The 24,573-nt window shown below is 48.1% G+C and overlaps 1 protein-coding gene across 1 annotated transcript; it reads left to right on the plus strand.

Annotated features, from left to right (window-relative positions):
- Positions 1-1,229: 1,229 nt before the first annotated feature.
- LOC119364618 (SUPPRESSOR OF GAMMA RESPONSE 1-like) lies at positions 1,230-4,784 on the plus strand. The gene is made up of 6 exons (XM_037630100.1): positions 1,230-1,354; positions 2,744-2,876; positions 2,977-3,157; positions 3,257-3,663; positions 4,159-4,389; positions 4,495-4,784. Exons 1-6 carry the CDS (start codon positions 1,260-1,262, stop codon positions 4,609-4,611), a joined length of 1,164 nt encoding a protein of 387 aa, XP_037485997.1. The 5' UTR covers positions 1,230-1,259; the 3' UTR covers positions 4,612-4,784.
- Positions 4,785-24,573: the final 19,789 nt, after the last annotated feature.

Here is a 24,573-nt window from a genome sequence, read left to right on the forward strand (position 1 = left end):
ACGGGCTCTGTCCTGCTGCCGGGCGCGAGACGGGCTCCGTCCTACAGCCGGGCGCGAGACGAGCTCCGTCCTGCAGCTCCGGGCGCGATACGAGTGGAGGACCGCAGCTGGGAGAGGGCCAGCCCTTGGACCGAAGTAACACCCGGACGACGAGTAGATGGAGCGACGGTCGAAGCGGTCCGACCGCAAACGAGCCGACACCGGAGAAAGTCGGTCGTAGCTGCGGGCAGATCCGCCAAACCACCGTGTAACCGCCGCTCCCTCGGGAGACACCACATGAGCCGGACCTCCACGCGCCGCCGCCCACAGTCGGAGCCACGACTACACTAGGCCACAGCCCCACCCGCGCCGTCCACCCGGATCCCACCGCTAGATCCAAGTCGGACGCGCCGCCACCCGTCCTGCGGCCGCGCAGCAGCCACCCCAGCCACCCATGGAGGCAGGAGGGAGACCTCCAGGAGCGGGAGGAGAAGCCACCGGAGGCCACCGGGCCATCCGCTGCCACCGCCGCCCGAATCGGGCCCGGACCGAACCAGATCGGGCCGCCGCGGCCGCGACGGGCACCGCCACCACGTAGCGCACCGCGCCGGGCCACACGTCCGTGACGCTGCCGCCAGACGCCCGCCACCGCGCCGACACGCCCTGCGCCCGCGCATCGCCACCGTCGAAGCTACGCGACCCGCGCCGGCCGTCTCCGAAGGAGGGTGAGAGACCCCGCCGCCGCCGACGCCGACCGGGCTTTGCCCGGCGGCGCGAGCCGGCGGCGGCGAGGGGAGGGAGAGGGGAGGGAGGACGGTCCGGCGGCGGCGCTAGGAAGATCCCCCCGGTCGCTCGCGGGAGCGACGCGGGAGGGGAGGGGGATGGGGTCCGTGATCTGGTGCAACTGTTTTCCCTTGCTTGCCAGGAGATAAAAACTCTTCTCGGGGATGTGCAAACTGTAAAGTACCGAGCGCAAAACACATCTCAGAAAGTTTACCTCTGTTAGAAAAGAAATCTGAGAGCAAGCATATAGCCATGGCTAGCCGAGTCGACGCCGAGGCTGCACCCGAGCCCAGTTCCCCACCGAGCGACACAACCAAAAGCTCCCAAGCCTAGCAACACAGGGGCGTTGCTTGCTTGTTGCGGTGGGCAAAACATTTGGACAGGCGCCGGTGGTCACGGTCCGCCTCGTCTGGCCCCTCGCCTATTTAAGGCGGGACACACGCACCTCACTTCCCAGAAGTTCCCCCTCCCCCTCCTCGCCCCCCTCCCGTCGGGGGATGCCCATGCGCTCTCCTCTCGCTCCACACTTCGCTCTCAGTCCCTCCCAACCCTCTCCCGTCGCAGCGCAGCCGCGGCGGGCGCCCATGGCAGAGTAAGTGAGCCGCGTCTGGGTTCTGTTTCTACTCCTACTTTTGTGCTGCCCGGGATCCTTTTTATTTTATTTTCTCACGTGGTCTGGTCTGGTGGTATTATCTGTTTCTGAGTCGTGAGGGGTCTGGGTTTCGGGTTGATCCGGAGGGGCGTCGCGGTTGATCAGCGAGCGGTGGGTTCCGGTAGGTGGTTTTTGGAGAAGATCGGATGGTGATGACGTTCCTCCGGAGTTTGAGCGCGTGGGAGAGGAGATGTCAGTCTGACGTGGCGATGAGTGTGACATCGTCGGGGAGCAGCCCGGTGAGGAGCAGCCCGGTGAGACTCCGCCGACGTGATTCCGGCCAACTTCCTTTCTTTGTTTCTGTGGCACTGCCGTTTTTTGGGGGGTGGGGGAGCTGCCATGGCGGATGAGGAGCCTTCCTCTCGAAGGAAGCAGAGAAGTTCTCGGGAAAAAAAAAGACGGAAGCAGAAGGAGGGCGACGCGTCGGCCGTCGCACCGCCGGCGTGAATCCTCCGCGCCGCTGTCGCGAACCCGGCCCGGTTCTGCTCGTCGTTGCAGCGGCGGAGCAGGGGTTTCACGATCGATCTGCTTGAGGTGGTGGTGGAGGAGGAAGCAGAGAAGGGCTCTGTTCTGTTTAGTGGAGACTGCTCTCATCTCGTGGTCGCAGCTGTCTGTCACAGAGAGAGAGAGAGCAGAGTAGGGATCGCAGATTTGTGCTATGGGATCGTCGTCGAGTTGCATCACACCTCGTTCGGAACTCTTCAGTTTAGCCTCTCCAGGCTTCATTTGTAGTGACACACAAATGACAGCTGTAGGTTTCAGAACAGAGCACCTGTTCTTAAATTCCAGTTATTCTAGCGGAAACTTTTTTTTTTGACGGGTCTTGCTGGAAACTGTTGGTGGCATTCTGTGAACCTGATCATGATTCCACATGTTGTTTAAATCATTGGCTATTTGGCTTTGGTTGTTAAGATCAACGGGCATACTCTGCAATCTGCATTAGTCTCCTCATTCCTCTGAAACAGGGTTCAGTGATCTATATCTGTCTTTGGCTTAATAGCAATGCAAGACGAAAGATCTGGAAGTAATCATTTATCTATCAAATTTATTGAGAATTACCAGTACATAATTAATTATCTTCATTCCTACGATTTTTCTGAGTTAGTGAGCAGTGACTATTCTTGATTAGTTGGCTTTAAGTTCATGGCAGTTAATATTCTATGACTGAACCTAGAATTCATATAGATGACTGTCTGTGTAAAAATTCTTTCATATATTTCCATTTAGCTTTGTTGCTACATTTGTGAATCTAGAAAGAGGTAGATAGTGTTTTGTTGAGACAAGTGGGATCTGTATCATGCATAATTAATTGAATTCGTTATCTCACAGATTCTTCAGGTCACTGATCGTTACTGCCAAGACAATTGCTACCATGATAATTCACCCCTCGCTTTGCCAGAGTGAGGAATTGCTTGCATGGATGGAGTGCCCAAATTGCAAGTACCGCATTGATAATACTGATGTAAGTACCATCCACTCTTTACATTTAGTTTTATGCTCGGTTCTCCCCTGTTCCTGATTTCTTGGCATCTTGTGGTTGCACTTCATGCTTTGTGTTGCAGGTTTTATCACAGTGGCCAGGACTCCCTGCTGGTGTTAAATTTGATCCAACTGATCTCGAACTGCTTGAACATTTAGAAGGAAAGGTTGGCAGGGCAGCGTCCCATGTACTAATAGATGATTTTATTCCAACCATAGAGGAGGCCCAAGGAATCTGCTATACACATCCGGAAAATCTCCCTGGTACATGATTCTTACTTGGACTTGCTATCAGGGCCTTCTGAATTGAATACTTATACCATGCAGAGTAATTCTTGGTAGTTAACTCATATACCCCTGTAGGTATCAAGATGGACGGGAGCACCGGTCACTTCTTCCACAAAGTATCCAATGCATACGTTGTTGGCAAGCGTAAGCGTCGCAAGATTAGCAATAGTGAGCACACTGTTTGTGATGAGAATCTCAGATGGCACAAGACTGGAAAATCCAGATCTATCTTAGATAATAACGGTGTCATAAAAGGGTGGAAGAAAATATTGGTTCTTTACATAGGTTATCGGAAAGGAGGTGGCAAGACAGAGAAAACTAATTGGAGAATGCATCAGTACCACCTTGGGGTAGATCAAGATGAAAAACAGGAGGAACTTGTTGTTTCCAAAGTCTTTTATCAGGTGCAGTCAATGAATGACTCGTTGCCTCTGCAGACTCGTTGCCCAAACGGTAGTCCATCCGGAACCGAGCAGAATCAGGTATATGTCCATTGACCTATGTCAAAGATTTTGTCTATTATGGATCATATAAAGCTTCAGTTTTCCTATATACAGTTCATGAAATAAATCCTATGTACATCCAATGAACTCTGTTTGTAGGATTCCTTCTCAGAGTATTGGATTAATAGTACTGATCTGTTGGTGAATTACTGGGATCCCTGAAACAAGGCCATGCAATACTAGGATCCCACTGTTGCAATTCCTTCTCAGCTGTATACTGCACAAAAATTTATAAGATGCTCCTACTACAGAGGAGAATTTCCTCTGCTTGCAAGAGTGCATCCAACAGTCTCACAAATATATCATGAGCTTTTAAGTCCTCTATGTAAAGATTCACATTATGCATTTTTCTTCCTAAATGAGCACTGTGCATACACTCAGCGGTCTGCATTCAGCAGAATACAATGTCACCTTGTAAATTGTTACAACTCCTGCATCTCACTGTCATTCATGTTACCACTGTGATTGTGACAGGAGGAAGGACAGTCCGGCATGTCTACTGTTCGGGAAGCCGTGGAATGGCTCGCTGGAAGCTCGTCGCATGCCGTGGAGGACGCACCGCTGTCTGGCCTGGATGAGCACCTGTCAAGCGACGGAACCCCGGACGCCGCATACCCTGTGGGGCAGCCTCTGCCTCTTGACGCGTCGGAGGCGCTCCAGGGGTTCGCCGACCTCGGAGCGCCTCCGGATGTCTCCCTTCCGCCCGTAAGTGCACCGAGTGCCGCCGCGTTCATGCTCGTTTCGTTTCCCCGACCCCGCTGCATATTTCTCATGGCTCATCTCCTTGTCTCGTGTGTGTGTTTGCGGCAGCACACGCAGTTCGGGCGGCAGGATAGCATGGAGATGTGGCTGGTCAGCGTGTTAACAGAGGATGAGGGTGTGTTTGAAGCAGCGGAGCAACAAGAAGAGGCTGGTTTTTCTCCGTGATGTAGTAGTATGTTGTATCTCTGTGCATGAGCGACGGATCTCCTAGAAAATTTTGTATATGATCCTGGAGCTTGCCAACTGAACGTAGCTCGGCTATGTTTAATGTTTGTTGTAGTAAGTAGCAGACATTTGTTTTCAAATGTAAATGTGGGAGCACCGCTTCCAATTTCATAGCCATGAAAGTCTGAATGATATACAACAGTCAATCCTTTGAAACTTTTCAGTACAAAACAAACCCACAACGCGCCTAGTGCTTGATCCTGAATTACCTGACCAAATAGCGAACTAGTGGTGGCAGCTCGGGGGACGATTAGGTTTTCCCTCCGCCGCCACCCCATGACGCGCCCTCCCTCGCTCCCGCTGCCAGTGGCTACCGGCCCGCGGCGGCAGCGAGGAATCCCGCGCCTCCTTCTCTTCCACCTCTGCTTCCTCCCCTCCGGACTCCGGTGGCCCCCTTCCCGTGCGCGAATCGACCGCGGCCATAGCTCTGTGCTTCAACTTCTTCGCGAGCACGTGGTATGGTTGGGACTAGGTGGCGCGGCTCTTCTCGACGCAGTCGTGGACGCCGGCCCCGGCAGCCGGTGTCAGGATCCAGGACCCGCTTCATGCTTGTCTGAAGAACTTCAGTTAAGTTTGAATCAAAGGCTCATTGGCACGAAGCTTTGGTAACCGTCCATCGTCCATCCAACGCTCTCCGTTCCTCCGTACCGCTTCGCGTGTTATGTGTTAAACATCATTGATGTACCCCTCGTCCTTTTTAGTTTGCATATAGGTTTTGTTCAAAGTCAAAGCTTTTCTAATTTGACCAAACATATAGAAAAAAGTATATATATTTGGTATTATAGATGCTGATATTTTTTAATATAAATTTAGTCAAACTTTGTAATGTTTGACTTAACAAAAATCTAATACGCAAAGTAAAAATGACTGGAGGGAGTACACAATGCATGGTTACGTAACAGATGAATATTTCCACGCCATCCATGATCTTCAAATTTCGGCCTAGAGATAGAGTAGACTCGAAAGTTATCTTGTTAGCCGCAATCTCTCGCTCCCATCCTTTCCTTGTACTTCAAAATGTACCTCAACAATGTATGTTTAGGGCATCTTTAACAGCAACCCGTAAATTTTCTCCCGCATCCCAGTCCACGAACTCGGATGCGGGAGATCACCATCCAACGCTAGTCGCATACATTACAAACTTTTTTTTAACAAACCCGATGAAATTCATGCAAACTCTGCCGAATTTCATATAAACATGACGGATTTCATACTAATCAGACAAAAACGGTTACATTTTGAACATTGAACTAAAAACGAAGCAGGGTTAGTCTACGGCTGGCGCGGCGGGTCTCCAACTCGTCCCCGTGACCGGCAGCGGTGAGCCCCAGACGTATATGCTTCAACGCAAAGGACGGCTCACTTCCCCACCGCTCATCAAAGTGGAACCGCCAACTGATGCTTCAGTCGGAGGGGAAGGGTCCCTACGCTTTATGGACCAGGGTTGATTTTTGGGTAGACGGTGGCCCGTGAGAGGGCAAGACACTGTCTCTGTATGCCGGCGGTGCCTCGGCAGTGGCCTTCATGGGTCCCAAGCAGCGGCGCCCTCCCGTGTTCTACTTCTTCTCGATGATGGCGGCGGACTCAGACGCGCTGGCCACCAACTCGACGACCTTCATGCACCCGGTTTCTATCTCCGCCTCCATGGCGCGGTCGCAGGCGTGGGAGACACGGTCACAGACACGGGAGGCGGGGTCGCAAACACGGGAGGTGCGGGGTGACACGGCGTCATCGACGTCAGTGTTGATGATCGTGCCACCGTGCTCCCCGCCATGCCGGCGAGGCTCCGTCGGGCTAGGCGAGGGAGGTGGAGCAGCAAGCTGCCGACTTTTATGCCGGAGAACTGCTCTTCTAACTCGTCGGATGACATTGAAAGATTGGAGAAAATGGTGGAATGAGGAGATGGGGAGAGGAGGAGTGGTGCGATTCTTGCCTGGCGTCTGGCCTGGTTTATATAGAGGGCGGACGGGTGGAGCCTGCTCGGTGTTGCGTTTAATGTCGGCCGCTCGATAATGGACGTGTGGCCCAAGTAGGTTTCTCAGCTTCCACGTGGGGTTAATGGAGGCATTTGAATGCGGCAAGGAGGCGTGTTTGGCCGTACGTGCAACGGGCGGCACCCTCGGCCTGCAACGTATCTATAATTTTTTATTATTCCTTACTATTATAGTATCAATCTTGGATGTTTTACATGCAATTATATGATACTTTATATCATTTTTTGGGACTAACCTATTAACCTAGTGCCCAATGTCAGTTTCTATTTTTTTTCTTGTTTTTGGCTTTTCAGAAAATAAATATCAAACGAAATCCAAACGAAAAAAACTTTGGATTAATGTTTTCTGGACCATAAGGGACCCTAGAAGCTTCGGGAGGAGACCAGACAAGATACGAGAGAGCCACAAGCTCGAGGGGGCTCCCTAGGGGGGTAGGCGCGCCCCCGAGCTTGTGGGCCCCACGTAGCACTGTTGACCTAATTCCAGGCCTATAAATTCCCAAATATTCTCAAACAAAGGAGCCACCCGAAACAGTTTTTCTGCCAGCGCAAGCTTTTGTCCTTCTGCGATCCCATCTGAAGGCCTTTTCGAGTACTCTGCCGAAGGGGGAATCAATCACGGAGGGCTTCTACATCATCCCTGCCGCCCTCCCGATGATGCATGAGTAGTTTAACATAGACCTACGGGTCCATAGCTAGTAGCTAGATGGGTTATTCTCTCTCTTTGATCTTCAATACCATGTTCTCCTTGATGTTCTTGGAGTCCTATCCGATGTAATCTTCTTTTGCGGTGTGTTTGTTGGGATCCAATGAATTGTGGGTTCATGATATGAATATTCATGAGAAGTAATTAAGTCTTTTCTAAACTTTATTATGCATGAATTTTATAGCTTTGTATTTCTCTCTAATCTCTTTGTTTGGTTTGGCCAACTAGATTGATTTATTTTCAGTGGGAGAGGTGCTTTGGGTTCAATCTTGTGATGCTCTATCCCAGTGACAGAAAGGGACAAGCCACATATTTGTATTGTTGCCATTAAGGGTAAAAGGATGGGGTTTATTCATATTATTTGAGTTTACTTTGTCTACATCATGTCATCTTGCTTAAGGTTTTACTCTATTTTATTAACCTAATACACTAAATGCATGCTGGATAGCGGTTTGATGGGCGGAGTAATAGTAGTAGATGCAGGCAGGAGGCGGTCTACTTGTCTCGGACGTGATGTCTATATACATGATCATTGCCTTAGATATCGCCTTATGTGCCTTCCTATCAATTTCCCAACAGTAATTTGTACACCCAGTGTATGCTTTGTGTTCGAGAGAGAAGCCTCTACTGAAAACTATGCCCCCCGGGTCTCCTTTAATCATATATAAAAACCAAAATACCTTTGCTGCAATTTTATTTCTTTTACTTTGTTTGGCAATTTATCTATCTACCACCACGATATATAATCCTTGAAATTAATGAGTTCAAGGGGATTGATAACCCTTTTGCCCGCGTTAGTTGCAAGTATTTGCCTTTGGGTGTGCAGGTGCTGTTCAGGAGGCTTTGCATGATTCTCCTATTGGTTCGAAAAACCTTGGTTCTCACTAAAGGAAATACTTATCTCTACTATATTGCATCTCTCCTCCTCTTCGGGGAAAATCCCAATGCAACTCACTAGTAGAAGGAAGAATTTCTGGTGCTGTTGCCGGGGAGGATTCACGCCAAAGTAGTCTCCCGTCGACTTGCCAATTTCTGGCGTCGTTGCCAGGGAGACATCATCATAACATATCAAGTACCTTCGCACAAATTAACATCTACTTGCTCTACTTTTTATTTGCCTTTGCCTGTCATTTTCATCTCCCCCACTTCTCATAAAAAACACAAAAAAATCTCAGTCGAATTATTACTGAAAGCATCCGTACCTGCTAGTTACTTGCAGATTCATAACTCATCTATTTTTCCAACTTCTTATTAACACACCTTATACGTGTCGGTTCAATACATGCTTTAGGCATGTAACGTAATATTTTTAAATCTCAGCCGTAATTATTACCGATCAACGGTGCATATAATTTTAACATATGTGGAAGAACGTGGTGTCTTGTTTGACTTATGTTTTAAATATATAATAGAAGATTACATTGGGAGAAGCTACAAAACTCCTTGATAATATTATGACAAATTATTCTCAATGGCACACTGTTGGGGATATGACCCCGCGATATAACACGCCCAGAGAGGGTCGGGTTAGACCGTTGGCGACTCACGAAGTTAAAGCCTCAGACGACTTAAAGCCCAAGACCAGAAGAAGACGCGTGGCCTGGAGGTGTAAGCCGCCCTACGGTGAGTTGTTACAGAAGGCAAGGCAACTTAGAGCTAGGATCGGTCACGGATCGTGACCCGACCCGAACTCTTGTAAGCCGGTGGCCTCGACCTATATATAAAGACGAGTTCCCGGCATAGAATAGATAGGTTACAATCAATCGATAGCTACTCAAGCAATAAGCAACAAGAGTAGGGGTAGGCTTTTACCTCCACCATGAGGGGCCGAACCTGGGTAAACTCGTGTCTCTCATCCCGCTCAACCCTGACAAGTTAATCACTATCACGATGGCCTCACACCTAACTCCTTTCACTAGGACATTTGTCGTGACAAAACCACGACAGTTGCGCCCACCATTGGGCCAATGGACGGTGGTTTCGAGTTCTTGAAGGGCTCTTTCCCAGGGATCGAGGGATATGCCGTTGGCAGGATGTCCAAGAGTCGCCACGGCAAGCTCTACATCCATGATACTGGCTGGGGCCCCGAGGCCGACTCAATCGAGTACGGGTACCGGGTCCCCCTCGGCGGAATCCACGTCTTCATCGGCAAGATCGGTGGATCAAAGCCTGAGCCAGACATCTACACCAACATCATCGAGCCGGCTCGACTCACGCAATCCGCCCAGGCCCAAGCCGGGCAGAGGCATGTTTTCATGGGCTTCACGCAAGGGTTGGAACTTGTGGAAAATTCTGCATCTGGAGGAGAGACTCTCATCTACTTAGGTGACGAGTCCTCTACCGGTGAGACAGATTCAATCTATCAGATTCAAGACGGCGGGCTTGCGGGTTGTTCCGATGGTGACATGAATCCGAACCCCTACGAGTTGTTGTGCCGAGCTACCATCTTTATGGCTGGGATGACGTCAATTCTCAATTTTTCAACAACTGCAGCTGTCACATCTGACTCGTCTGCTGCAGCGCCTGGCTCAGCTAGGCAGCCGTCTCAGGTACTATCCGACCTCATGGGTACCTTGACGACCCTACTAGCGATAGAAGTTACTGCTGCAAATCAAGAAGAACACAATGTAGAGATTGCAAAAATTCGTGAGCAGATGACCAAGACTCAGGAGGACATCAATGCTGAGAACATCCAGACAGCCTCATTGAAAGCTCAGGTTGATGCAGAGGCAGAACACCTGAAGGCAGAGGCTTGGCGTCTAAATCTGGACCAGACCGCATCTAATGACGTATTCCAGAGAAGGTACGAGAGTCGTTTACCATTGGTGTATGACCCGACGCACTTGTTTGACACACCTGAAGCGAGGCCGAGCACACCAGAAACATAGGTTATCCCCCAGTCAAACCTGGATGTACCATGAAGCCGAGCCGCGACTCAACCTCGTCAGCCTGAGCCGACACAAAGAGAAGAGCCAAGAACTAGCCCGCCCCCTATTCAGACGCCACCACAACATTTCCTGACACCACTTGGGCATTTTTCCAACCCGGTGGATAACATGGTAGCGGCAGCGACCCGGCTTGAAGCAATTCCTATCCCTGGCAATTCACAAGTCGCAGCGGAGACCTAGAATGCGGTTGAGCTGCTGCAAACATCCATCGTGTAACAGGCTGCCTACTCATACAACCATGATCGTATGCACTCAACTCCTCTCCCAAGCCGTAGTTATAGCCGACATGTTGAGTCGCCCGCGGTCTCTAGCAGTGAGCAACACCATAACCCGCCCCACGATAATATGCCCCTTAATCCGAGGACTGGGGTTCAAGCACTTGTGGATGAGGCCAGAACCCACCATGAGGTGGCGGCGACGGCGGCTAACCAGGGGGCTTATCAGCAGCCTCCGGTGACCCCTTTAGCCTCTGTAGGAGCCGGGTCAAGTTCCAGGACTGTTTGGGGTGTTGTGTTTAGCGCCTTCTTTGTGAAATGAACACTTGCCCAAAGATTTTAAGGGCCCTAGCAAGGTGCCCAATTACACGATGGTTCTCCCCCAGAGGCTTGGATTGAGAGTTACGAGCTAGCCATGGAGATGTTGGACGTCAATGATGTAGTCTGTGCCAAATATTTCACTATGACGTTGGAGGGACCGTCTCATACATGGTTAGAGAACCTGCCCCCCAAACTCTATCAATACTTGGGCGGAGTTGAAGGACAACTTTATCAAGAAATTTCAAGGAACTTGTAAGAAACCAATGATAATTGTCGATTTGAAGCATTGTGTGTAGCGAGAGGACGAGTCAGCTCATCATTGGGCATGCCGGGTTGCGACCATCATACGTTCTTCAGAGAGTATTGGTGCGGCTTAGGCTGTGCTGCTTTTGGAGAAAAAAATTGTCATTTTGACCTGCTGAAGCAGAAGCTAGGGCGGCTTAAGCACAAGTGCATAGACATGGGCAAGCTTATAGATGTACTTACCAGGTATGGCGACTCTGATACTACCAAGGATCCAAGCTTTGATGATGATAAATCTGGCAAGGGCAAGAAAAATGGCGGTAGCAAGGGCCAACAGCAACACGCCTCGGCTCAGCACGACATTCAAAATAACCAAGGCAATGGAGGAAAGTGTAAGTATTCTGATGGCGGGTCAGATTTTCTGGCCAATACCAATGCCAGGTCAAAGAATCAACATCGTAATGGTAATGGCAGGCCATCACAGAGTTTGGAGGAAATGCTTAATGGTCCTTGTCCAAAGCACAGTTATCCTAATAAGCCATCTCGTCACGGCTGGAAAGGATTGTAATATCATGCGGGTGTTTAAAAATCAGACGTTTCAATAGCATCACGGTGGGCTGCTCGGCGGGTCAGGCCCTGGGTCCCACAGTTCCGGCTTTGGTGGTGGCGGCTCAGGTGTTGGATATCCGAGTCAAGGTAACCATGGTAATCATAATCAGCAATCCGGTCAGAGTCATCAGTAGCAGAATAATTAGTCAGGGTATCAGAGTAACCCGAAGCATTTTAATAGTGGCCAGTATCATGTGTTTACTACGAACATGTGCAAGCGTGAGAAGAAGGTCCATAAGCGGGCAATCAATATGGTTGAGCTGGCCGTGCCTCAATATTTAAGGTGGTCAGCGCAGGTAAGCACTTGGAGCTGGGCGGATCACCCGCCCTGAGTTGATGATCTGGGTCATCTAGCCCTGTTGGTTGACCCTTAGGTAGGGGGTTATAAATTTACAAAGGTACTTATGGATGGTGGCAGCAAAATCAATATATTGTATTATGATACTTTCCGGACGATGGGTCTCACCGATAAGGACCTTCAGCCGTCCTCTATAGTATTTCATGGTGCGGTGCCTGGCAAGTTGGCTTACCCTATTGGGAAGATATCACTAGAGGTCGCCTTTGGTGATGAGTACAATTATAGAGCAAAGGCACTATGGTTTGAGGTTGTTAAGATCAAGAGTCCATATCATGCTCTTTTCGGACGGTTGGCTTATGCTAAGTTCATGGCTCGCCCTTGTTATGTCTATCTGCAGCTTAAGATGCTAGGGCCAGAGGGGATAATCACAGTCCATGGAATCGCAAACTCGCCTTAGAGTGCAACAAAGGAGAGCGGCTTATGCAAAGTCGGCTTGTGCCAAGGAGGAGCTCAAGTATTATAAGGATAATGTTGACCCGACTGATATGACCCCTCTAAAGAAGCCCACCACAAATACAGACCCGCCACTTAATTTTAAGTTGGCGAAGGACACATAGCAAATTGATTTTGTCCCTGGTGATTCATCTCAGCAGTTCACCATTGGGACAGGGATGGATGGATCCCAAATAGGAAAGCGCACTCATCAAATTCATCTGTGAGAATCAGGACATATTCACATGGAAGCATTCTCACATGTCAGGTGTACCGAGAGAGTTCGCTGAGCATCGACTTAATATTGATCCTAAGATGAAACCTGTCAGTTCCTTCGTTGTTTTAATGAGGAGAGGCGTAAGGCTATTGGGGAGGAAGTGGCCCGGCTCCTAGCTGCCAGGTTCATAATTAAGGTGTTCCACCCTTAATGGTTGGCTAACCCTGTGCTTGTGCTTAAGAAGAATGCCACTTGGCGTATGTGTGTTGATTACACAGATCTTAACAAGGTGTGTCCGACTGATCCATTTGCTCTCCCTCGCATTGACCAAATAATTGATGCCACGGCAGGTTGTGAGAGGTTGTGCTTCCTGGATGCATACCCTGGTTATCATCATATTAAGATGGCAGTGGAAGATCAGGAAAAGACAGCTTTCATCACCCCCTTTAGATCTTTCTATTATGTGTCTATGCCTTTTGGGCTCAAGAGTGCCCAGGCGACATAATCGACGTTGTGTCGAGAATTTTTTTCATAAGGAGATTGGTCAAAACGTTCACGCTTATGTGGATGCCATTGTGGTCAAATCCAGGAAGAAAGAAACCTTGCTTGATGACCTGAAGGAGACCTTTGATAATCTCAAGGTATACAAGATGATGCTTAACTCGGACAAGTGTGTTTTTGGTGTGCCAGCTGGCAAATTGCTAGGTTTCCTAGTTTCAGAGAGGGGCATTGAGGCTAACCCGGAGAAGATGTAGGAAATTACCTCTCTTTCTAAGTCGGCATGTATCAATGATGTTCAGTGCCTGGCAGGTCATATCGCAGCCCTAAGCCGGTTCATAAGCCACCTTGGAGAGAAGGCAATTCCCCTGTATCAGATGATGAAAAAGACCGATCACTTCGTCTAGAGTGATGCAGCTAATGAGGCGTTTGAGGCGCTCAAGAAGCAGTTGGTTGAGCCGCCCATCCTGGATGCTCCCATTGACAAAGAGCCTTTCCTCCTGTACATGGCGGCTAATAATGCCATCAGTGTATCAGTGGTCGTAGAGTGCAAGGAGACAGGTAAAGAGTATCCAGTCCAGCGGCCGGCTTATTATGTCAGTGAAGTTCTGACAGAATCCAAGCAGTGATACCCGCATTGGCAGAAGCTAGTATTTGGGGTGTTCTTGGCCAGTCATAAACTTAAGCATTATTTCCTTGGACATCCAATCACGGTGGTCAGTTCTGCTCCACTTGGTGATATAATTCAGAACAGAGAGGCTACATGCCAGGTTGCTAAGTGGGCAATTGAGCTTGGGCTGCATCACCTAAAGTATGTGCCAAGAATAGCCATCAAGTCTCAATCTTTGGTGGATTTCATTAATGATTGGACAGAGCTGCAAACACCTGACGAGAAGCCTGACAATACATATTGGACCATACACTTTGATGGGTCCAGAAAGTTGGAAGGTTCGGGGGCTGGAGTTATCTTGGAATCTCCACGAGGTGATAAATTTTGTTATGTCTTAGGGCTCGTGTTCCCTTGTACTAATAATGCAGCTGAGTATAAAGCTTTTCTCCATGGACTCTGAATGGCCAAGGGATGAACTTGAGCTAGGTCAGATGTCTGGGCGACTCAGATTTAGTGGCACAACAAGTTTCAGGAGAGCGGGATTCTAAAGCCCCGCTTATGGTGGCTTATCGTTAGGCAGTTGATAATATTGCTGGTCACTTTAAGGGTTACCAGGCGGATCACATAGACCAGCGGGATCGATATGGTTAGGACGTTGAAGAGGTGTAAAGATAAGAAGACCCACCTTTTGTTTGCAGTTGACAAGTTTGCCAAGTGGATTGAGACAGAGCCAGTTAGCAACTTGAAAGCACAAGTGCTCCCTAGGTGGTTTTGGTAATTAATGTCAACATATTTCTTGTTGGATTAACACTTTTACCTAGTATGTTTCAGATAAGTTCAGCAATGAAGTGGCATGGACTAAAGGATGTGGAAACCCTTCAATATGCTAAGGACAAAGGATTGGCTCAAGCTTCAAGCACAAGACTCTACATTTTATATTTTAGTGATCCAAGATTACATTGAGTCTATAGGAAAAGCCAATACTATCAAGAAGGGATGAGGTGTTGCTTAATGAGGCTCTTGCTCAAAATGCTTAATGATATGCTCCAAAACCCTCAACTACTTTCTCACATCCACAAATGACCTAAACCAAAAGTCAAACTCGGCCCTATCAATTCTTTCTATCCGGCGCTACCGAGTTCAGATGTCATAGCCACTGCCATAAACCCTAGGCAAATCGGTCTCACCGATAGGGATCTCGGTCTCACCAAGATGGGATTGCAATCTCTCTGTATGTCCATTACCAAAATCCGTCTCACCGAGTTTGTGTAACCGGTCCTACCGAGATTGCAATGTAAACTCTCTGGTTCCCTTTTGTAACATTTCGGTCCCACCGAAATGTGTAAACCGGTCCCACCGAGTTTACCTGACTAACTCTCTGGTTAGCTTATTACCAAAATCGGTCCCACCGATTTTGTGTAATCAGTCTCACCGATATTACATTATGCCCTAACCCTAACCATATTGGTCCTACCGATTTGCATGTCGGTCCCACCGAAAATCCTAACAGTCACTAGATTTGCTGAATCGGTCCGACCGAGTTTCTCAATTCGGTCCCATCGAGATTGGCAAGTTGTGTGTAATGGTTAGTTTTTGTGTGGAGGCTATATATACCCCTCCACCTCCTCTTCATTCGTGGAGAGAGCCATCAGAACGAACCTACACTTTCAACTTACATTTTTTGAGAGAGAACCACCTACTCATGTGTTGAGACCAAGATATTCCATTCCTACCATATGAATCTTGATCTCTAGCCTTCCCCAAGTTGCTTTCCACTCAAATCTTCTTTCCACCAAATCCAAATCCTGTGAGAGAGAGTTGAGTGTTGGGGAGACTATCATTTTAAGCACAAGAGAAGGAGTTCATCATCAACACACCATTTGTTACTTCTTGGAGAGTGGTGTCTCTTAGATTGGCTAGGTGTCACTTGGGAGCCTCCGACAAGATTGTGGAGTTGAACCAAGGAGCTTGTAAGGGCAAGGAGATCGCCTACTTCGTGAAGATCTACCGCTAGTGAGGCAAGTCCTTCGTGGGCAACGGCCATGGTGGGATAGGCAAGGTTGTTTCTTCATGGATCCTTTTTGGGTGGAGCCCTCCGTGGACTCGCGCAGCCGTTACCCTTTGTGGGTTGAAGTCTCCATCAACGTGGATGTACGATAGCACTGTTGGGTAACGTTGCAGAAAACAAAAATTTTCCTACTCGTTTCACCAAGATCATCTAGGAGTTCATCTAGCAACGAGTCATTGGATGCATCTACGTACCTTGTAGATCGCGAGCGGAAGCGTTCAAAGAACGGGATGATGTAGTCGAACACGACGTGATTCGAATCACCGGAGATCCTAGCACCGAGCGGACGGCACCTCCGCGTTCAACACACGTACGGAACAGCCACGTCTCCTCCTCCTTGATCCAGCAAGGGAGGGAGGAGAGGTTGAGGGAGATGGCACCAGCAGCAGCACGACGGCGTGGTGTTGATGGAGCTGCAGTACTCCGGCAGAGCTTCGCTAAGCAATAAGGAGATGGAGGAGGTGTTGGGGAGGGAGAAGGAGGCAACCAAAGGCCAAGGACTCAAGGTATGAAGTCCCTCCTCTCCCCCACTATATATAGGGGTGCCAAGGGGGGGGTGGCCGGCCCTAGGAGATCCAATCTCCTAGGGGGTGCGGCGGCCAAGGGGGGTTTCCCTCCCCCCCAAGGCACCTAGGAGGTGCCTTACCCTCCTAGGACTCTTGCCCCCTTGAACCCTAGGCGCATGGGCCTATGTGGGGCTGGTGCCCTTGGCCCAAGCAGGCCAAGGCGCACCCCCTACAGCCCATGTGGCCCCCGGGGATGGGTGGCCCCACCCGGTGGGCCCCCGGGACCCCTCCGGTGGTCCCGGTACAATACCGACAACCCCGAAACTTGTCCCGATGCCCGAAACAGGACTTCCCATATATAAATCTTTACCTCCGGACCATTCCGGAACTCCTCGTGACGTCCGGGATCTCATCCGGGACTCCGAACAACATTCGGGTTACTGCATATACATATCCCTACAACCCTAGCGTAACTGAACCTTAAGTGTGTAGACCCTACGGGTTCGGGAGACATGTAGACATGACCGAGATCGCTCTCCGGTCAATAACCAACAGCGGGATCTGGATACCCATGTTGGCTCCCACATGCTCCACGATGATCTCATCGGATGAACCACGATGTCGAGGATTTAATCAACCCCGTATGCAATTCCCTTTGTCAATCGATATGTTACTTGCCCGAGATTCGATCGTCGGTATCCCAATACCTCGTTCAATCTTGTTACCGGCAAGTCACTTTACTCGTACCGTAATGCATGATCCCGTGACCAAACACTTGGTCACTTTGAGCTCATTATAATGATGCATTACTTGAGTGGGCCCAGTGATATCTCTCCGTCATACGGAGTGACAAATCCCAGTCTCGATCCATATAAAACAATAGATACTTTCGGAGATACCTGTAGTGCACCTTTATAGTCACCCAGTTACGTTGTGACGTTTGATACACCCAAAGCACTCCTACGGTATCCAGGAGTTATACGATCTCATGGTCGAAGGAAGAGATACTTTGACATTGCAAAAACTCTAGCAAACGAACTATACGATCTTGTGCTATGTTTAGGATTGGGTCTTGTCCATCACATCATTATCCTAATGATGTGATCCCGTTATCAATGACATCTAATGTCCATAGCCAGGAAACCATGACTATCTATTGATCAACGAGCTAGTCAACTAGAGGCTTACTAGGGACATGTTGGTGTCTGTTATTCACACATGTATTACGATTTCCGGATAACACAATTATAGCATGAATAAAGACAATGTACTCCGCTTCACATGTAGATCCCGCCACGACGCTTTGCTTGCAACTGCACCAGCTTACTGCCCCACCATTCAAAATATACACGTATCCGGTTTGTGACTTAGAGTCATCCAGATCTGTGTCGAAGCTAGCGTCGACGTAACCTTTTACGACGAGCTCTTCGTCACCTCCATAAACGAGAAACATTTCCTTAGTCCTTTTCAGGTACTTCAGGATATTCTTGACCGCTGTCCAGTGTTCCTTGCCGGGATTACTTTGGTACCTTCCTACCAAACTTACGGCAAGGTTTACATCAGGTCTGGTACACAGCATGGCATACATAATAGAACCTATGGCTGAGGCATAGGGGATGACACTCATCTCTTCTATCTCTGCTGCCGTGGTCGGACATTGAGCTGAGCTCAATTTCACACCTTGCAAAACAGGCAAGAACCCTTTCTTGGACTGATCCATTTTGAACTTCTTCAAAATCTTATCAAGATATGTGCTTTGTGAAAGACCTACGAGGCGTCTTGATCTATCCCTATAGATCTTGATGCCTAATATATAAGCAGCTTCTCCAAGGTCCTTCATTGAAAAACTCTTATTCAAGTAGGCCTTAATGCTGTCCAAAAGTTCTATATCATTTCCCATCAAAAGTATGTCATCTACATATAGTATGAGAAATGCTATAGAGCTCCCACTCACTTTCTTGTAAACACAGGCTTCTCCATAAGTCTGTGTAAACCCAAACGCTTTGATCATCTCATCAAAACGAATGTTCCAACTCCGAGATGCTTGCACCAGCCCATAAATCGAGCGTTGGAGCTTGCACACCTTGTCAGCATTTTTAGGATCGACAAAACCTTCCGGCTGTATCATATACAATTCTTCCTTAAGGAAACCATTAAGGAATGCCGTTTTGACGTCCATTTGCCAAATTTCATAATCATAAAATGCGGCAATTGCTAACATGATTCGGACGGACTTCAACTTCGCTACCGGTGAGAAAGTCTCATCATAGTCAATCCCTTGAACTTGTCGATAACCCTTAGCGACAAGCCGAGCTTTATAGATGGTCACATTACCATCCGCGTCTGTCTTCTTCTTAAAGATCCATTTATTTTCTATGGCTCGCCGTTCTACGGGCAAGTCAGTCAAAGTCCATACTTCGTTTTCATACATGGATCCTATCTCGGATTTCATGGCTTCTAGCCATTTGTCGGAATCCGGACCCGCCATCGCTTCTTCATAGTTCGAAGGTTCACCGTTGTCTAACAACATGATTTCCAAGACAGGGTTGCCGTACCACTCTGGTGCGGAACGTGTCCTCGTGGACCTTCGAATTTCAGTAGGAGCTTGATCAGAAGTATCTTGATCATTATCATTAACTTCCTCTCTAGTTGGTGCAGGCACCTCAGGAACATTTTCTTGAGTTGCGCCATTTTCCGGTTCAAGAGGTAATACTTCATCAAGCTCTAATTTCCTCCCACTTACTTCTTTCGAGAGAAACTCTTTCTCCAGAAAGGACCCATTCTTGGCAACAAAGATCTTGCCTTCGGATCTGAGGTAGAAGATATACCCAACAGTTTCTTTAGGGTATCCTATGAAGACGCATTTTTCTGATTTGGGTTCGAGCTTTTCAGGTTGAAGTTTCCTGACATAAGCATCGCATCCCCAAACTTTTAGAAATGACAGCTTAGGTTTCTTCCCAAACCATAATTCATACGGTGTCGTCTCAACGGATTTCGACGGGGCCCTATTTAAAGTGAATGCGGCAGTCTCTAAAGCATAGCCCCAAAAAGATAGTGGTAAATCGGCAAGAGACATCATAGATCGCACCATATCTAATAGAGTGCGATTACGACGTTCGGACACACCATTACGCTGAGGTGTCCCAGGCGGCGTGAGTTGTGAAACTATTCCACATTTTCTTAAGTGTGTACCAAACTCGTGACTCAAGTATTCTCCTCCACGATCTGATCGTAGAAACTTGATTTTCCTGTCACGTTGATTCTCAACTTCACTCTGAAATTCCTTGAACTTTTCAAAGGTCTCAGACTTGTGTTTCATTAAGTAGACATACCCATATCTACTCAAGTCATCAGTGAGGGTGAGAACATAACGATAGCCACCGCGAGCCTCAACACTCATTGGACCGCACACATCAGTATGTATGATTTCCAATAAGTTGGTTGCTCTCTCCATTGTTCCTGAGAATGGAGTCTTGGTCTTTTTTTCCCATGAAACATGGTTCGCACGTGTCAAATGATTCGTAATCAAGAGACTCTAAAAGTCCATCAGCATGGAGCTTCTTCATGCGTTTGACACCTATGTGACCGAGGCGGCAGTGCCACAAGTATGTGGGACTATCACTATCAATCTTACATCTTTTGGTACTTACATTATGAATATGTGTAGCATTACGCTCGAGATTCATAAAGAATAAACCATTCACCATCGGAGCATGACCATAAAACATATCTCTCATATAAATAGAACAACCATTATTCTCGGATTTAAATGAGTAGCCATCTCGAATTAAACGAGATCCTGATACAATGTTCATGCTCAAACTTGGCACAAAATAACAATTATTGAGGTTCAAAACTAATCCCGTAGGTAAATGTAGAGGTAGCATGCCGACGGCGATCACATCGACCTTGGAACCATTCCCGACGCGCATCGTCACCTCGTCCTTCGCCAGTCTCCGTTTATTCCGCAGCTCCTGTTGTGTGTTACAAATATGAGCAACGGCACCGGTATCAAATACCCAGGAGTTACTACGATTACTGGTAAGGTACACATCAATTACATGTATATCAAATATACCTTTGGTTTTGCCGGCCTTCTTGTCTGCTAAGTATTTGGGGCAGTTCCGCTTCCAGTGACCACTTTCCTTGCAATAAAAACACTCAGTCTTGGGCTTGGGTCCATTCTTTGGCTTCTTCCCGGCAGCTTGCTTGCTGGGCGCGGCAACTACCTTGCCGTCCTTCTTGAAGTTCTTTTTACCCTTGCCCTTCTTGAACTTAGTGGTTTTATTGATCATCAACACTTGATGTTCCTTTCTGACTTCTACCTCTGCTGATTTCAGCATAGCAAATACTTCAGGAATGGTCTTTTCCATCCCCTGCATATTGAAGTTCATCACAAAGCTCTTGTAGCTCGGTGGAAGCGACTGGAGGATTCTGTCAATGACCGCATCATCCGGGAGATTAACTCCCAGCTGAGTCAAGCGGTTATGTAACCCAGACATAGTGAGTATGTGCTCACTGACAGAACTATTTTCCTCCATCTTACAGCTGAAGAATTTGTCAGAGACTTCATATCTCTCGACCCGGGCATGAGCTTGGAAAACCATTTTCAGCTCTTCGAACATCTCATATGCTCCATGTCTCTCAAAACGCTTTTGGAGCCCCGGCTCTATGCTGTAAAGCATGCCGCACTGAACGAGGGAGTAGTCATCAGAACGTGCCTGCCAAGCGTTCATAACGTCTTGTTCTGCAGGGAGAACAGGTGCATCACCTAGCGGTGCTTGTAGGACATAATCTTTCTTGGCAGCTATGAGGATGATCCTCAGGTTCCGGACCCAGTCCGTATAGTTGCTGCCATCGTCTTTCAGCTTGGTTTTCTCTAGGAACGCGTTGAAGTTGAGGACTACGTTGGCCATTTGATCTACAAGACATATTGTAAAAATTTAGACTAAGTTCATGATAATTAAGTTCATCTAATCAAATTATAATGAACTCCCACTCAGATTTGACATCCCTTTGGTCATCTAAGTGTTACACGATCCGAGTCGACTAGGCCGTGTCCGATCATCACGTGAGACGGACTAGTCATCGTCGGTGAACATTCTCATGTAGATCGTATCTTCCATACGACTCGTGTTCGACCTTTCGGCCTCCGTGTTCCGAGGCCATGTCTGTACATGCTAGGCTCGTCAAGTTAACCCTAAGTGTTTTCGCTGTGTAAAACTGTCTTACACCCGTTGTATGTGAACGTAAGAATCTATCACACCCGATCATCACGTGGTGCTTCGAAACGACGAACTGTAGCAACGGTGCACAGTTAGGGGAGAACACTTCTTGAAATTTTTGTAAGGGATCATCTTATTTACTACCGTCGTTCTAAGTAAACAAGATGCATAAAACATAATAAACATCGCATGCAATTATATAAAGTAGTGACATGATATGGCCAATATCATATAGCTCCTTTGATCTTCATCTTCGGGGCTCCATGATCATCTTGTCACCGGCACGACACCATGATCTCCATCATCATGATCTCCATCATCGTGTCTTCATGAAGTTGTCACGCCAACGACTACTTCTACTTCTATGACTAACGCGTTTAGTAATAAAGTAAAGTAGTTTACATGGCGCTCTTTAATGACACGCAGGTCATAAAAATAAAGACAACTCCTATGGCTCCTGCCGGTTGTCATACTCATCGACATGCAAGTCGTGATTCCTATTACAATAGCATGAACATCTCATACATGACATATAGATCATTCATCATTCATCACAACTTTGGCCATATCACATCACAAAGCACTTGCTGCAAAAACAAGTTAGACGTCCTCTAATTGTTGTTTGCAAGTTTTACGTGGCTGAAGTAGGGTTCTAGCAAGAACGTTTTCTTACCTACGTGAAACCACAACGTCATTTGTCAACTTCTATTTACCCTTCATAAGGACCCTTTTCATCGAATCCGCTTCAACTAAAGTAGGAGAGACAGACACCCGCCAGCCACCTTATGCAACTTGTGCATGTTAGTCGGTGGAACCGGTCTCACGTAAGCGTACGTGTAAGGTTGGTCCGGGCCGCTTCATCCCACAATACCGCTGAAGCAAGATAAGACTAGTAGCGGCAAGAAAGTTGACAAATCTACGCCCACAACCAATTGTGTTCTACTCGTGCAAGAAGAACTACGCATAGACCTAGCTCATGATGCCACTGTTGGGTAACGTTGCAGAAAACAAAAATTTTCCTACTCGTTTCACCAAGATCATCTAGGAGTTCATCTAGCAACGAGTCATTGGATGCATCTACGTACCTTGTAGATCGCGAGCGGAAGCGTTCAAAGAACGGGGATGATGTAGTCGAACACGACGTGATTCGAATCACCGGAGATCCTAGCACCGAACGGACGGCACCTCCGCGTTCAACACACGTACGGAACAGCCACGTCTCCTCCTCCTTGATCCAGCAAGGGAGGGAGGAGAGGTTGAGGGAGATGGCACCAGCAGCAGCACGACGGCGTGGTGTTGATGGAGCTGCAGTACTCCGGCAGAGCTTCGCTAAGCAATAAGGAGATGGAGGAGGTGTTGGGGAGGGAGAAGGAGGCAACCAAAGGCCAAGGACTCAAGGTATGAAGTCCCTCCTCTCCCCCACTATATATAGGGGTGCCAGGGGGGGTGGCCGGCCCTAGGAGATCCAATCTCCTAGGGGGTGCGGCGGCCAAGGGGGGTTTCCCTCCCCCCCAAGGCACCTAGGAGGTGCCTTACCCTCCTAGGACTCTTGCCCCCTTGAACCCTAGGCGCATGGGCCTATGTGGGGCTGGTGCCCTTGGCCCAAGCAGGCCAAGGCGCACCCCCTACAGCCCATGTGGCCCCCGGGGATGGGTGGCCCCACCCGGTGGGCCCCCGGGACCCCTCCGGTGGTCCCGGTACAATACCGATAACCCCGAAACTTGTCCCGATGCCCGAAACAGGACTTCCCATATATAAATCTTTACCTCCGGACCATTCCGGAACTCCTCGTGACGTCCGGGATCTCATCCGGGACTCCGAACAACATTCGGGTTACTGCATATACATATCCCTACAACCCTAGCGTAACTGAACCTTAAGTGTGTAGACCCTACAGGTTCGGGAGACATGTAGACATGACCGAGATCGCTCTCCGGTCAATAACCAACAGCGGGATCTGGATACCCATGTTGGCTCCCACATGCTCCACGATGATCTCATCGGATGAACCACGATGTCAAGGATTTAATCAACCCCGTATGCAATTCCCTTTGTCAATCGATATGTTACTTGCCCGAGATTCGATCGTCGGTATCCCAATACCTCGTTCAATCTTGTTACCGGCAAGTCACTTTACTCGTACCGTAATGCATGATCCCGTGACCAAACACTTGGTCACTTTGAGCTCATTATGATGATGCATTACTTGAGTGGGCCCAGTGATATCTCTCCGTCATACGGAGTGACAAATCCCAGTCTCGATCCATATAAAACAATAGATACTTTCGGAGATACCTGTAGTGCACCTTTATAGTCACCCAGTTACGTTGTGACGTTTGATACACCCAAAGCACTCCTACGGTATCCAGGAGTTATACGATCTCATGGTCGAAGGAAGAGATACTTTGACATTGCAAAAACTCTAGCAAACGAACTATACGATCTTGTGCTATGTTTAGGATTGGGTCTTGTCCATCACATCATTATCCTAATGATGTGATCCCGTTATCAATGACATCTAATGTCCATAGCCAGGAAACCATGACTATCTATTGATCAACGAGCTAGTCAACTAGTGGCTTACTAGGGACATGTTGGTGTCTGTTATTCACACATGTATTACGATTTCCGGATAACACAATTATAGCATGAATAAAGACAATTATCATGAACAAAGAAATATAATAATAATGCTTTTATTATTGCCTCTAGGGCATATTTCCAACAGTCTCCCACTTGTACTAGAGTCAATAATCTAGTTACATTGTGATGAATCGAACACCCATGGAATTCTGGTGTTGATCATGTTTTGCTCTTGGGAGAGGTTTAGTCAACGGATCTGCTACATTCAGGTCCGTATGTACTTTACAAATCTCTATGTCTCCATCTTGAACATTTTCACGGATGGAGTTGAAGCGACGCTTGATGTGCCTTGTCTTCTTGTGAAACCTGG

The sequence above is a fragment of the Triticum dicoccoides genome, chromosome 2B (genome assembly GCF_002162155.2).
Source record: "Triticum dicoccoides isolate Atlit2015 ecotype Zavitan chromosome 2B, WEW_v2.0, whole genome shotgun sequence".
In the NCBI taxonomy this organism is placed as follows: domain Eukaryota; kingdom Viridiplantae; phylum Streptophyta; class Magnoliopsida; order Poales; family Poaceae; genus Triticum; species Triticum dicoccoides.

Bases quoted from the DNA above. Each gene is read 5' to 3' on its own strand.
- LOC119364618 (XM_037630100.1), top strand. From the start codon at position 1,260: ATGCCCATGCGCTCTCCTCTCGCTCCACACTTCGCTCTCAGTCCCTCC. The intron at 3,664-4,158 runs GTATATGTCCAT...TGATTGTGACAG, and splicing joins CCGGAACCGAGCAGAATCAG to GAGGAAGGACAGTCCGGCAT. The intron at 4,390-4,494 runs GTAAGTGCACCG...TGTTTGCGGCAG, and splicing joins CGGATGTCTCCCTTCCGCCC to CACACGCAGTTCGGGCGGCA.